This window comes from Balaenoptera borealis (assembly GCF_965194805.1).
Source record: "Balaenoptera borealis genome assembly, chromosome: 4".
NCBI classification, from domain to species: Eukaryota; Metazoa; Chordata; class Mammalia; order Artiodactyla; family Balaenopteridae; genus Balaenoptera; species Balaenoptera borealis.
Genome location: NC_138861.1, coordinates 84,550,087 through 84,564,712, shown reverse-complemented (window position 1 = coordinate 84,564,712; position 14,626 = coordinate 84,550,087). Strand labels below are relative to the sequence as shown.

At 42.6% G+C, this 14,626-nt stretch overlaps 1 protein-coding gene across 25 annotated transcripts in view; it reads left to right on the top strand.

Moving 5' to 3' along the window:
• Window positions 1-14,626, top strand: part of LIMCH1 (LIM and calponin homology domains 1) — a 356,840-nt gene that overhangs the window by 292,997 nt on the left and 49,217 nt on the right. For all 25 annotated transcript variants that reach the window (XM_082390445.1, XM_082390446.1, XM_082390444.1 and 22 more), the window contains 4 exons: window positions 2,964-3,090; window positions 4,526-4,683; window positions 4,890-5,298; window positions 8,334-8,552. In XM_082390445.1, coding sequence (XP_082246571.1) covers window positions 2,964-3,090; window positions 4,526-4,683; window positions 4,890-5,298; window positions 8,334-8,552 — 913 coding nt within the window. The remainder of the gene's footprint in view (window positions 1-2,963; window positions 3,091-4,525; window positions 4,684-4,889; window positions 5,299-8,333; window positions 8,553-14,626) is intronic.

The window sequence follows — 14,626 nt, the reverse complement described above, 5'->3', positions numbered from 1 at the left end:
CAATCAAAAAAAGATGTGCCCTTTAAGGAAAATGCAGGTCAGGGGCAGACCTACCACACAGGCAAACAGAAATTTCCACCTCCTGGCAAGCCACGAATGGCTCCATGGATTTAGTTTCACCTTCTTGCCCTTTACTTCCACATGCCCCCTCTCCCAGCGGTCCCCTCCGAGGAGGCTGGACACTGTGAGAGCCAAAGGCCATTTTGTTCTTAATTCCCTTACCTTAGACTTGGGCCAGAAACAGTTTCCAGGCTCCCCTTGAGGTAATTTAATCCTGGCCCTCAGAAATGCCAACCCATCACCGAGAGAGGCTCCTGGGCCCTGCAGCCAGGGGCCCTTGTCCCAGCAGCCCAAGGGCACAGCCTGTTGTGCTGAGGAGCATAGCCTTGGTGCAAGTCCATTTAACATTCTGGAACCTAGGCTTCTGCAGGGTCCCCCACCCCATCCCTAGACATGCACTTCTTCATTTTGGAGGCTGAGTCCAACCTCTGAATTAGGGAACATTTTCTGAATGGTGACTCAGCTCATTTTCTGTCTACTGTTATCAGTTCTCAGCTTGCTTAGTTCCTTTTTTTGAAATGGTATAAAGATATTGCTCATAGTTTTATTATTTCTTTTTTGGGCCAGTTGGCTGGTGTTTCTTTAAAAAAAAAAAAAAAAACTCTAGGAAAAAATAGTACTTCCTGGTATATGAGAAGGCAGGCAAGTGTTTCTCTTTTTATTTCACTAACCAGCTTTCGGCCACATTCGGGCTGAGGTAGTTAGAACTTCATGGTGGGAGCAGAGATAGGAACCCGGGACAGAAGAAGGCAATTCTGAAGGCCTTGCTCCCATCCTCTCCATGCCAGTCGAGTGAGATAAGCAATTCTCAAATCCTGGAGAAAGCTGCCATTTTCTTCCCGGGGTCCCAGAAGAAGTCCTTGCTCTACGGCCACCCACTGTGGCCTAAACCAAAATTCTGCCCTTTAAAAACTATAGATGGCAAAGCTGAAGGAAGGGACCTCCTTCCTCTCCCACAATCTGCCAACTATTTAGTAGATTACAAGAGAGTCCCAGCTCAGAGGAGTTTATATCTTCTAAGACCTTCACAAAGCCTGTAAATTGCCTTAAAAGATGAACTGACTGAATCAGACATATTTAAAGGTAAGACTTTTTTAAACTCTGAAAGGAAGAATGGGATGAGTTTTGGTCCCTTTCTGGAAAGCTTGTTTAAGGGAATTTTGATCCATGAAGTTTAAAAACCATGGGTTAGACTTTTCTACCGAACTCTGCAAATTCCTAAATCTTCCTTAAACCACATGAATAAGTAAGCATAAACTAGGTGAAAAATCGCAGCCCCTCCTCTCTTTTGAGGGCTGCAGTTTATCCTTCAGGAAGGTACAGCTGCCACCGTCAACACTGTCCCCTGAGTCTGTGCACAGCTGCTCACGGAGGTTTGTCATATCCATGCAAATAGAAGCCTCAGATCAAAGAAAGTCCCTTGGGGCAGATTATTAGAATACTCTCGGGGAAAACAGATTACAAGTGCAGTCTTCAGTTTTAGCTCTCTTAGGTCAGACTCAGATGGTGCAACATCCAGCGGGAGGGGAGAGGCACCCGCACATCCATGCAAGATCATTTGAGTGGACCGAAATGAACGTGGGCAGCCATTGCTTTGGGGGTCATCTTCTCCTTCCAGAGAGCTGCCTGCTAAGGAACCCACTAGCATCCAGTGGCGCTGCTGGTGTGCATTGTCTGGCCATGGGGATGACTATTTTGGACATCACGGATGATGTCTGGAACGAGTTGGTGTCTCAATGCATGGCTTTTCTTTTTCTTTGTGTTAAGCTGGCTTCAAAAATGGACTATCAGTCTTCTGTTCTTAAGCAGCCCTCCACTTGATTTGAGTGCTCTATAATCCATTTGGTTCCCGGAGCTAGTCATTTCTTTGCGAGAAAAAAAGGGAAGATTTTTGCTTTGGCTTTTATTTCTATTTTCATCTTGCTGCTTCAGCTTTCGTTGTAGCAAAGGTCTACATAAGCATCGCAGAAAAGGCCCTATGGTCTTGCCCAACATTTAATAAGCTCCTAGAGAATATATCAATTATATGAACAGCCTAAAGGTTTTTAAAAATTGCCTTCCCAATCCTTTTCGCTTTTAAAAGAGTAAATTCAGAGATGTCCTGACAAAAATAAAGTGAAATCATTGTGAGAATTTTAGGATACAAAGTATATACTGATTTATATATTTTATCCTTTGATCTTACCATAAAATATTTTCTTGATTCCAAGATGCCATCAAAGCACTATCAATTTACAGACAGTTTTACAGGACATAGAAACAAACCACATCAAACGTATGTATCATTAATGCATAGCTGTTGGATGCAACCAAAATTCAGAAAATACAACAGGAAAAGGTGGTGCCTTAGACTTGAAGCTGTATGATATACTTTTTTTCTTTTTGAAAATGGAGAAATTGCCTCAGTTAGCAGAGAAAGCATTTAAGCCAGCTCTTTACACAAAGAAGCATTTACTGCAATTAAGTTTCACTTCAGGGAACGCCACTCTCCCTCCCTATAAATTCTCCCCAAGTTATACATTTTAACTCTCTTCATTTTACTTTCTAATACAAGTGAGACGAGCCCAGAGCTTCAAGTACCTTTTTCTAGCCCTTTACTTTAAACACATATTGACCCCTACATATAAAATTAGATTGGCCTGATTCTGCCATCACTGAAGACAAAGATGGTCACATTTTCGCTTTTTGCCGCAAGAGGAGAAGAGGTGAGGCTGCTAGCATGCCCGCTGCTGCCGGCCGAGGGATGAATAGACTGCAAATCACGCTGCTGCCTTAAGCTGCGGAGGGAAGGGGGCAGGTTTTCCAAACGCGGTAGCGCCCCGACGCGGCGGGACGCTGCAAGTGCGCGGAGACTTGCGGAGCACTGATCCCTGTGCACCGTCGTTTGCTCTCTCCCCACGCAGGAGCACGAGTATGTTTGACATGCGGTGTGAGGAGGAGGCCAAGGTGCAGCCGCACAGCAGGGCCCGCCAGGAGCAGCTGCAGCTGATAAACAACCAGCTGCGGGAAGAGGATGACAAATGGCAAGACGTGAGTGCCGTCCAGGGCCGTGGGCAGCGGGGAGACTGGTCTGCCCGCTGGGCTAGAGACCCTTTGGAGCAGAAAATCAGGCGGGGCTGGAAAGTCAGACTTGAGCTGGAAAGCCATGCAGAGGAAGGGGGCCCCTCGAGGGCTTCAAACGGTGACACAGTCCATGTGGGCATTAGGGAAAGTACCCTTGCTGAAGTTTGGGGAGCAGAAGGGAGGCAACTGGCACGGGATGCGGAATTGAGGAGGGACTGTCTTTTGAGATTGTATATTTGGAATCGATGATAATGACAATGATAATTGCCAACATTGAAAGCGTACCAGTAACAGGTACTATTCTAAGTACCTTGCATGTAATCATTCTTTAATCCTCTCAGTAATTCAATGAGCTAGCAACTACTATTGTCCTCAGTTCTACAGATGAGTCCCAGAACAGCTAAGTAACTTGTCCAAAGTCACACAGCTAGTGAGCAAGAGAGCCAGGATTATAACCGGTAAGAAAGGTTCCAGGGCCTGATGGGGGCCTTGGGATCATCTGTGTGCTAAGAGCAAAGAGCCAGGGCAGGGGAGGAGCCTGAAGATAGAGATGAGAGGAGGGAGAGTGGATTACTTCATCCTCACAGAGCACTCTGAGGTGGCTACTGCAGATTTGACTCTACCTTGAGTCAAAAAAGTTAACTTTTCTAAAGCTGATAAAATGTGGTAATAATTATGTCTGTGCCTGGCACCTTATGTGCACTACCTCATTTAACCCTCACAACAGGCTTGTAAGAGTAGGTATTATTATCATTTCTATTTTAGAGATGAGGAAACTGAGGTGCAGGGAGGCTAAGAAACGTACCTGAGTTTCCAAAGCGTGGAAGAGATAGAGCTAGGATTGTTTCTCACAGCCGCACTCCCACCCGTCTGACTCCAGAATCCTAAGTCTTCAACATTATGCTCTAACTGCCCATAGGATTTGTGGTGAGGTTCAGATGACTTAACACATACAGAATTGTTGGTTCTGTAAGACCCCAAAGCCAATTTTTTTTTCTGTCTTTTCTTCCTTCCCTGAGGGAATTGTAGGTCTGTGGTTAATTCCTACTATTCTGTTGTCAGCGAGTCCATTCACAATGCAGAGGTCATAAATAACAAGAAATGAAGTTTCTTACAATACCCTCTGAGGCAATACGTTAAAATTTGGCAACTGACATGGAATTTGATCACAAATTTTACATTACCATGTTTAAATAAATGCGCTGCCCTGCTATGGATAATGTAGATATTTCTGAAGGGTTCCTGCCTTCGAGGTAGTCCTGTTCCAACCAGACTTACATTGGATGTACAGGAATGTCTTAGCCTGGCCGGTAGTCAGTGCTTACTCAACCCTGAAGAGTAGAAATGGAATTATGTGCAAGCCTGAAGAAAACCGTTCTGTCTCCCTCCCCCACCCCTGCAGGACCTGGCTCGTTGGAAGAGCCGTAGAAGAAGTGCTTCTCAGGACTTAATCAAGAAAGAGGAAGAAAGGAAAAAAATGGAGAAGTTACTGGCTGGAGAGGATGGGACAAGTGAACGAAGGAAAAGCATCAAAACCTACAGAGAAATTGTCCAAGAAAAGTGGGTTCTTTCTGTGGTTGTTCTTGTTGAATGTACCGTATTATCTAGATGTGCTTTTCCTAAAAATTGTTGGTTATCACGACGGCTCTGACACCAATATTATACTTCCTGTCTGTATACTTTCCTTCAGCTCTACCAAGGTCTGCTTTGCAATTCCTGTGACTGTTGCCTTTGTTCTTGCTTCCCCTCCCATGCCCATCCTTTAGGGAGAGGAGAGAGAGGGAGTTGCATGAGGCATACAAGAATGCACGGTCCCAGGAGGAGGCGGAAGGGATCCTTCAACAGTACATCGAGAGGTTCACCATCAGCGAAGCTGTTCTTGAACGCTTGGAGATGCCAAAAATTCTGGAAAGAAGCCATTCAACAGAGCCAAACTTATCCTCCTTCCTGAATGACCCCAACCCCATGAAATACCTGCGGCAACAGTCACTGTCTCCACCCAAATTCACTGCCACTGTGGAAACCACCATCGCTCGTACCAGTGTACTGGATGGCAGCATGTCAGCAGGCAGTGGGTCTCCAAGCAAAACTGTCACTCCCAAAGCAGTGCCTATGCTGACACCCAAGCCTTACTCCCAGCCCAAAAACTCTCAAGAGGTCCTGAAGACCTTCAAGGTAGGAGGAGTTCCTTAAGGGTAGAACCAAAACTGAACCCCAGGTAATCACTGGAAGGAAGCATCTTGCCTCAAGAAGATGCAATTGTTTTTATCAAACAAAAGCAAAATGTGTTAACATGTACGATTGTGAAGTTTACGTGTCTCTGAGATTTGGTTTGCAAATAGTTAAGGGATAGATGATTCCCCTCAATTCCTGTTTTTAACACTGATGGGCTTCAGTGAGATTGGTGGTTGAGTCATCTCGGTGAGCAATGTCTGTTTCATAGTTTGATATGATGGCATGGTCTCTCTATAGTAGTCATAACAAACCCTAATTTAGCAGCACCCTAGGTATCTCCAGCTATCTGGAGGTATTGCAAATTCCTCAAAACAAAATTTGGATTGCCTTTGGCTTAAATAGAAGTATATACAGCTACCTCTCTTTTAGGAAGAAACTGACATCATATCTAAAAAGATGCTATAATACAAAAAAATAATAATACAAGGAATACATGGGATGTACTTGGTCCTCAGATGAGACAGATTTTTTTTTATTTTTTAAGTGGGAAGAAACTGTTGTTTTGGGGGCTGGAGGGGTTGCCAATGAATGTGTAAAGTGATGTACCAGAACCAAAGAATCTATGACAGTCAAACGTCGTTTTTCTTCCTCACATCCTAGTATTTTCCCTCACATCAGGAGGAAGTGCTCATCCTTTGTCTCAAGCTATGTTGACTATAAAGAAAAATCAGTTCTGATTGTCCCTGCACACCACATGGGTTCATAATAGAAGACAGGTGGAATTCATCAGTAGCAGACATGGACATGTGACTGTAAAGAAAGTTTACTAAACTAAACTAATTGAGCAGTGGGGTGCCATGTATCTTCCTATTGAATTTCAGAGGGAACCAAACCACACTTTCTGACTTTTGCTTAGATAACTCTGAATGTATCTTCGAAATCTGTGCCTTAGGCTTTGATGAAACGAAAGAAAAATGTCCTGGCTGTCTCATCTGGGTTGAATTGAGATGTTTATCCCTCGTAGGGCAGGGGCTGTGTCTTTGTTGTTCATAGCTTCATCCTGAGAGCCTGGCATAGGTGCCTAGGCACTCAGCAACTGTTTATTGTATTAGGCCACCTAAGTACCTCGGCAGCTGTCCTTCACCTAGGGCTACTCATCATGCAGACTCGTGCACACACAGATACACACGTGATCATATGTGCTCGGCAGGCCACCTAAGGACCTCAGCAGCTGATGCACTGTCTGAGATTTCATGAAGGAAGGTTTGATGTTGAGGTGGCCCAGCACAGGGATAGGGAATACATTTATTTAAGTTGGTATCCAAGGCAGCTGATCAATTAATCCAGATGTCCACTTCCTATCCTTAATATAAACAGCACAATGTGATCATTTAAACAGAAGAATTAGGATAGATGACTTCATGGCAAGACTTTGGCCCTGAGAAAACCCAGTCCCTTGCCATTGTGGCAAGACAGTGTGGAGGCCTCAGGAGAGGTGGACTGAGGAACTGGATAGAGATCCTTTTAGAGCTGGGGCTCACCAATGAGCCCTCAACTCATCATAGGTCTTGATGGCTGTCAACCCTGTTCACAGCCCCACCATTGAGTGGGTGGACCCACGTGTATGGTAGTATGTAAATGGAACAGTTGTTGCCAGATAATGCCAGAACTGAAGCTAAGGGGGGTGTGTGTGTGTGTGTGTGTGTGTGTTTTCTTGTGGGGAGGAGGTGGGCACGGGAGACAGGGAATACAGGCTCAGTTTCTTAGTACAACAGATTTAAGAGTAAAGGAAGAGCAAGTAAAATGGTTTAAGGCAGTGTTTTCAAACTGAGAGTTGCCACCTGTTGCTAGGTTATGAAATGAATTTAGTGGTTTGGAATCAGCATTCTTTTTTTAAAAAAAAGAGGTAGAATAGAATACAATGTTTAAAACACAGCCTAGTGCATCACACATAAAAAAAGGTAAATATTATTTTGCAAAACTTCGTTTCAGTTATCTTTACGTGTGTGCGTTCAGTTGTGATTTCAACTTCATGGATCACAGACAATAGATATACAAGCCACTGACTTAGGGTAAATAAACTATAACTAGCATCTGCCCTTCTATTATTCCTTTTAAAAGATTTTAGAAGGTTTAGTAAGAAGAATAGCTAATATTTACGTACTTACAATGTGTCAGATACTGTTCTAAATTCTGTGCATATATTAATCCGTAAAATCACCGTACAGCATCATTAAGGAATACTATTATAATAAAGGTGAGGAAACCGAGGTTGAAGATTACATGGCTGTTAAGCAATAGAGCCAGGACTCACTCTGAGGCCGTCTCACTGCAGAGCTTCTTTTCAGGACCACGCTACATACTGGCAGACCTTAAGACAGAGATTTCTAGATGCCTTTTAATAAGCCAAACTAACCACCCTCACTTCTTTCTTGCTCCCACCACCCTCCCTAGACATGGGTGCAAAGCAAAAATATTTTAATGTGCATGGCCTCTTTTTCTTGAAGAAACTGGGATGGTCAGGTTAACTAGAAATAGGAATTTACTGTCACATAGCATAGCACCAGGTTCCCTGCCCTCCATGATAGCTTCCAAAAAGTACCCATTGCTCCCGACCATGACAGGATAACCTGTGAAATATTCCTGATCTAAGATGAGCTCCGCCTAATTTAATATGCTAATCAGAAAAAAAAAATCTCAAAGTTGTGGATTAGCAGTCAGAAAGTAAATGAAAAATTACTGGAACCCAAATATGCCCTTGATTTTCTATACCGCAAAATAAAAACAGACCCACAGTAAGGTGAACATGATATGTATTCTAACGTGAAGCAGCAGACCACCTTTTAAAGAAGCCTTCAAAGATGGCATTTAGAGGAGCCCTAGTTTCTAGAACTGACCAAAGCATATAAAAGACCTTATTCTTTGTTAGACTATGATTACTAAATGCTAATGATTTAAGGTGATTCTGAACGTGTTATTTTGTTATAGTCTTTTGCTGGGGAATAGCATGTTCTTGTTCATTCCGGTTTTTACAGGTAGATGGGAAAGTCACCATGAATGGAGAGACGGTTCACGGTGACGAGGAGGAAAAGGAAAGAGAGTGTCCCACGGTGGCACTTTCCCCCTCGTTGACCAAATCCCAGATGTTTGAAGGTGTGGCCAGAGTGCATGGGTCCCCCATGGAGCTGAAACAAGACAACAGTAGCATTGAGATCAACATAAAGAAGCCAAGTTCTCTTCCCCAAGAGCTGACGGTAAGAAGCAAACTTTTTTTTTTTCCTCTTCGGGATAATTTCAATGTGAAAGAATCTATTTAAAAAAAAATAAGTAGGTCTTGATAATGATCATTTCTTTCTAGGAAGGTGTATTAGTTTGCTAGGGCTGCCATAATGAAGTGACACAAACTGAGTGGCTTACACAACAGATATTAATTGTCTCATAGTCCTGCTGGCTGGAAGTCCAAAGTCAAGGTGTTGGCAGGGTTGGTTCCTTCTGGTGTCTATGAGGGAGAATCTGGTCCTGGCTTCTGGTGGTTTGCTGGTAGTCTTTGGCGTTCTCTGCCTTGTAGATGCACCACCCTGATCTCTGCCTTCATGTTCACATGACACTCTCCCTGTGTGTTGTCTGTGTCCAAATCTCCCCTTTTTATAAGGACACAAGTCATACTGGATTAGGGACCTACTCCACTCCAGTATGACCTCATCTTAATTTAATTACATCTGCAAAAATCCTGTTTCCAAATAAGGTCACATTCTGAGGTAAATGAGGTTAGGACTTCCACATATAAATATGGGGGAGGACACAGTTCAGCCCTAACAGAGGAATATAACAGAAGGTGTCATGTGTTATGAGTAAAAACCTTTTTCTTGTCTCCCTGTGATTGGTGTCTAGTGTTATAGAAAAAGAAATAAATCTCTGAAATACCTTCATTTCTGTTTATTCAGGACCCCATCAGACTTGTTAAAATAATTTGAAAATAACTGGTGCCACCAGAACCTCACTTTCCATCCCTGACAATATGTATAAAAGGGTATCTTTCTTATTAGTTTTAAAAAACTCATTAAAAATCAAATTAATTTTTTTATTGGTTTAGCCCCTGAAATCCAGTGTAATTAGAAGTACTATTGAATGGCCAAGCTGAAAAATGTAGGGTAATTCAAGAATAGCAGAAGAAAGAACTCAAAATAACATTAGATTTGCTTATTTGGAGTATAAAACGTCATCAAGAAGATTACACTTTTTCTTAGATCTCTCACCAGGGTTCGTGCTGGTTTTGCTGATCAAACCCCAGCTGTCAGTACCACAGATACAGGCCGGCTTTTGGGGTAGAATCGGACTCTGTTCAGCCTTATCTGTTCTCACCAGAGGCTGATTTCTGCAGTTTTAATTTATAGTGTTTGGGTTGGAATTATAAAGGATGGGGGAAACTGTCAAGATTTTTTCCCCCAGCACCTAGAAAAGTTTGGTCCAGAGGGAAACTTGTCTTCCAGCTCCAGGGCTAAGTTAAATGACCCAGCTAGCTAAACCCATCCAGAGGACTAGATATTATTTTTCTTATCTCCAGGATTTGTCTTTTGAAGAATAAAATATGTGTTTGCAGAGGAGTTGAGAGGATTTAATTCTTCCTTGCAGTGCTCAAGCCCTAGAAAGAGATTCAAAGTGGAATAGACCAAAATAACTTCCTCACCATGGTAACATGTTTGCTGGTCTCTAGGAGAAAAATTTTGTGATCAAGGCACAGGCTGAATCCCTCAACCTGGAATTTAATTCTACTTTTCATTTGCATAAATGTTACCACCTCTGAAGAGTTCTTACGAGTTATCATGAGATGGAAGACTGAGTTCTGCTAAAAGTGTAGGAACTTTACTGGTAGAGTCAAGATGAACTTATGCTCTTAAATTTAAATGAGAAGTTCCCCCAATTAATTAGACATTGCAGTGGTAGGATTGCTTTTCTGGGACGGTTAGTAATTCTGTTCTTATTTTTCTTTTGCCATACTTAATGATGAGTGTTTCCTAAGTTGCCTTCATAAGTACCTTTCCATGATTCAATCTGGTTACTCTGTCCATCAGGCCACAGGCCCTTTGCACATACTGTTGAGCACAGTTCTTTGTCCCTGTACTTTGGAGAAGCAACAGTGTAGGAGCCACACTGGTCCCATAACAGAGGTACACAGGGCTTAGTCAGGCCCAGTAGATTAATTCCAAGAACAAATCCTAAGGGCTCTGCTATCAGGCACGTGTCCGTTCTCTACCTTTACCGCTGCCCTCTGACCATTTTGTTGTTTGAATCTGGGGGGAACCCTGCCCTTGCCGGAATAGATTTTTTACCAGCAGAAGTTAAAGGAATAAGTAAAGAGACCAGATGGTATAAGGTCTAAACTTCCCACACCAACTATTTAATCTCTCTTGTTCAAAGCTTCTAACCCTTTGGGGAAAAAGCTTTATCAATCCTATATGGAATCGTAAACAGAAGAAAAGGGGGTTTTATTTGTTTGTTTTGGGGTTTCACTAAACCTCCCTTAAAAAATACTCATTCTCAATAATTACTAATTTTCTTATTTTTACAATGAGCAACATAAAAAGAAAACAGCCTATTGTCTCTTACTGCCAGGCATTTTCCACTTTAACAGTAGTTGTACTGCTACACTCTCTAATGGCAAAGAGAAGATGGATTGAAAGATGTCACATTAGTTACATTGCCCCAAAAGTATCTTGTTTCAAGAGAGGCAAAATTAGATGATCTGAAAGAAATCATGTTATTTCAGAAGTTTATATGGTATAACAAGGAAAGCCCTAATCAAAAGGTGGCCTTGTGGACTTTTTTCTGGAAACCATCCTGATCCTGGGCAGCCTGAGATCTAATCTCATGGAAGAGCCTGGGAGTCCCTTACTCTGGAAAAAACTGCCTAGTTAGGAGTGATTTCTAGTTCAATAAACCCTAGTGGTTCTGAAGAGGTCATAGCATTTATTTACCTCATGTCTAGTACTTTAGGCTCTTGAATTAACCATGTCAGGGGCTACTACGTTATTTTCTGGGTAGATAACTACCTGTATGTATCAGACTTCGAGCCAAGTTGTTAGCTGCACTTCATGAAATTTTGACTAAAACACTCTTCATACTCGCTTACGACTTATGACACCAAAAGTTTTCCATTTAGAATGTGTTATCCTAAGAGCCGTTTTCTTTTCATTAATTAATTAATTTATTTATTTGTTTTTGGCTGTGTTGTGTCTTCGATGCACGTGGGCTTTCTCTAGTTGTGGTGAGCGAAGTTGTGGCACACGGGCTGAGTTGCTCCGCGGCATGTGGGATCTTCCCAGACCAGGGCTCGAACCCGTGTCCCCTGCATTGGCAGGTGGATTCTTAACCACTGCGCCACCAGGGAAACCCCCTAAGAGCCATTTTTAAACCTACTCCTCGTTTTACTTCCTTCTCCATGTTCCAAGAAAAACATTTCTTGACTGTGTTTCAGCCAGTATATTCCCATTGAAACGGTGGAATTCATTGGTCATGGCAAAATATGGTGACCAGCTTAGAACAGGAGGCCACACTCAACAGCCTCCCAGGCCTTTTTACCAGCTTGCGCTTGATCTGCTGTTTCTAATTCATTTGCCCCATTCTGTGGGGCTGTCAAAGGAATAGTGTTCTTCTTTTTAAATAGTGTCTTTCTTTCCAAAACTGCATTCCCAACAGATATACTTTTTACAAAGGAGTAGCCTCACCCACCACTAAAATGTCACAGTTCCTTCAGGGTGAGCTGGAACTATACAAAGGGCACAGGACCAGTAGGCAGGAGCATTAATTCAGACGGAGAGGCCGAGCGGCAGAGAAGGGTGGGCACCACGCTGCAATGGGCCACGGGGTGTGAGGTTGGAGGGTCAGCCTCTTGGGTCAGCATGACCACTTTTGCGTATGACGTCATGTCTTCAGTTTCCTTCTACCTCATCTTTCTCATTAGAAACTCTTGGGACCATCAACTCTTACTTTAGAAATAGATCCTAAATTAAGTTTGGCTTGTTATTAATTTTTAATACTCTGGTTATATCTATTGAGACCAACAAGCTCCAGATCATCCTCAATTGAATCACCTTTAAGGTAATGAGATCATGAGAGCAGTTGTGCCGATGGTTGTCTGTTACCTGATAAGCATGAATAAATGACCTACTCTATGGCCCATTTTTGAAATTGAAAAAGAAACGCATAAGCTTGCTATGAGAACAATTTTCATAAAGCAACTAGCAAAGTATATAAAATAATATTTAATTAAGTGCTAGAAAACAGGGTTAGAAGCCTAGAGGGACATAAAATGGCAAGGAACAGGTAAGATCATTGTAGGCTGGAGTTAGTCTAGTTGGGAAGGTTTTATGTGAGACGTTGATTTTGAAACTTGTAGGATTTGCATTGGAATGGAGGGGGGAAGCAAGCTGTTCCACATGTTGCGACTAGCGGAAGCAAAGACCCCAAGAGGGGATCACAGGGCTAAGAGGTGACGAGGGTGACTAGATGCCATACACTCCAACCAGAGGGACCGGGGCTCCCACGGCCCCTCCCAGTTATCCTTGAGATACTTCCCAGTGAAAATCTAACACTCACTTTTTTTTGCATTTTAAAATATTGGCTTCTGTAAGAAAGTCATATCATAGCACAAATACTAGACTTGTAGAATCCAGGATTGGAAAAGAATTTGGAAGGTCTTTTAATCTAACGACTAATTTATCCTGTTTAGTGACCTACAGAGAAATGTCTCCCTTCAAGATAGTCTAGTGTTTTCTTGATCCACTGTGAGCTATACTTGTCTTTGAATCTCTTCCTGCCTTGTTGTTGCCAAAAATGACCCTTTCCTAAAATACCTAAAGTACCCCATGCACTAGGTCAAAGGTCAAACGCCCCCTGAGCCTCAGTTTGTATTTAAAATAAGGATAATGATAGTATAGGCATCTGATGGTTATCGTGAGAATTCATATGTATAGAGTACTTAGCATGATGTCACAGTGACTCATAGAGGTGCCCTTAAGTTAGTTTTAACATTGTCATTCAACCAATGGGAGAAAGAAAGTTACCATATATTTTTCAGAAACCTGGAAGGGTGATAGGTGCAAAGTTTTTTAGGTTAAAGTAAGGTCATCAAAATCACCATCTTGAACAGATGTGAATTTCAAACAAATGAGATGAATTCCATGTCGTCTTCCAACTCAGCCCGTCAGTAGCTCCAGCTGTAATTCTCTAGGAAGCAAGCAGACATGAACAGCTTTTTCCAGAAGACGATTGCCCTTGCAGATGCTCACATGCTTCTTCCAGCAGCTCATTTTGGTTCTCCTATTATTCACTCTTTCCCAAGTCTGGCTTCCCTCTGCCACCTAAACCCCCAGGACTCTCACCCGTTGACCTCCTGTCAGCACCCTCTTGCCAGCTCATTCCAACCGATGTCCTGCACGCCCTCCGTGCTGGCGGCACCCTCCCACCAGGTCTGTGGCAATTCTCCCTCATGGACCAACGGCCAAACTCAGCTCTGAGGTATCTAAACAACTTCATCTGCGTTTCTCAAACTAAGTAACAAGATATTTCCACCTTGACAAAGCTCTAGGCCTTCCTCTTGAAAATTCAGTACTTTACTAATGTTTTCTGATCCAGGAAAACAGACAATCAGATCTTTCTTGAAACATTTCATTTTGCAGTGAGAGCAGGGTGAAGGCATTTGAGTAGGTGCTGTTTTCCCTACAACTGTGACCAACTGCAGATTCCTTTTAGATGTCAAATGTCAACAGACATTTCTCTAGAAACTGTTTTACTCCATCCAGAAGTAGTTGCAAGAGCATTAGATTTAATACTCTTATTAAGTCATTAAAGATATTTAGATATGAAAGCATTTACAGACTTCAAGATAGTATACATCAAGAACAATAAAAAAATCAAACCTAGCCCATCTGACCTGGGTCAGACCCACACATTGTTGGTTGGAGAAGTTTAAGGCAAAAAGAAAAAGTTTAAGGAATGGAAAGGCTGATTCACCACGTAGATCCTCTTTCTTCCAGTGAAAATAGGTATTTGGTGATATAAAAGCAAAAAGGGAAACACATGCATGGCATATGTGGCACCTGGGTCCTGGTGCCAAGACATAAATAGACTGATTTTCCAGGCTTGCGTCCAGATAAGTTCTTCAGGACTGGAGCCGGAAAATCAGTCAGAGTCACCGAATAGCAGCTTAGGTAAGGACCTTGGACATCACACCTTCCAACCCGTAGAGGTTAAATGATCAGTCCAAGCCTTCATACCTCCTCTGTCCTAGAAACAGGGCCACTCAGACCCTGGGTCTCAGGACCATTTC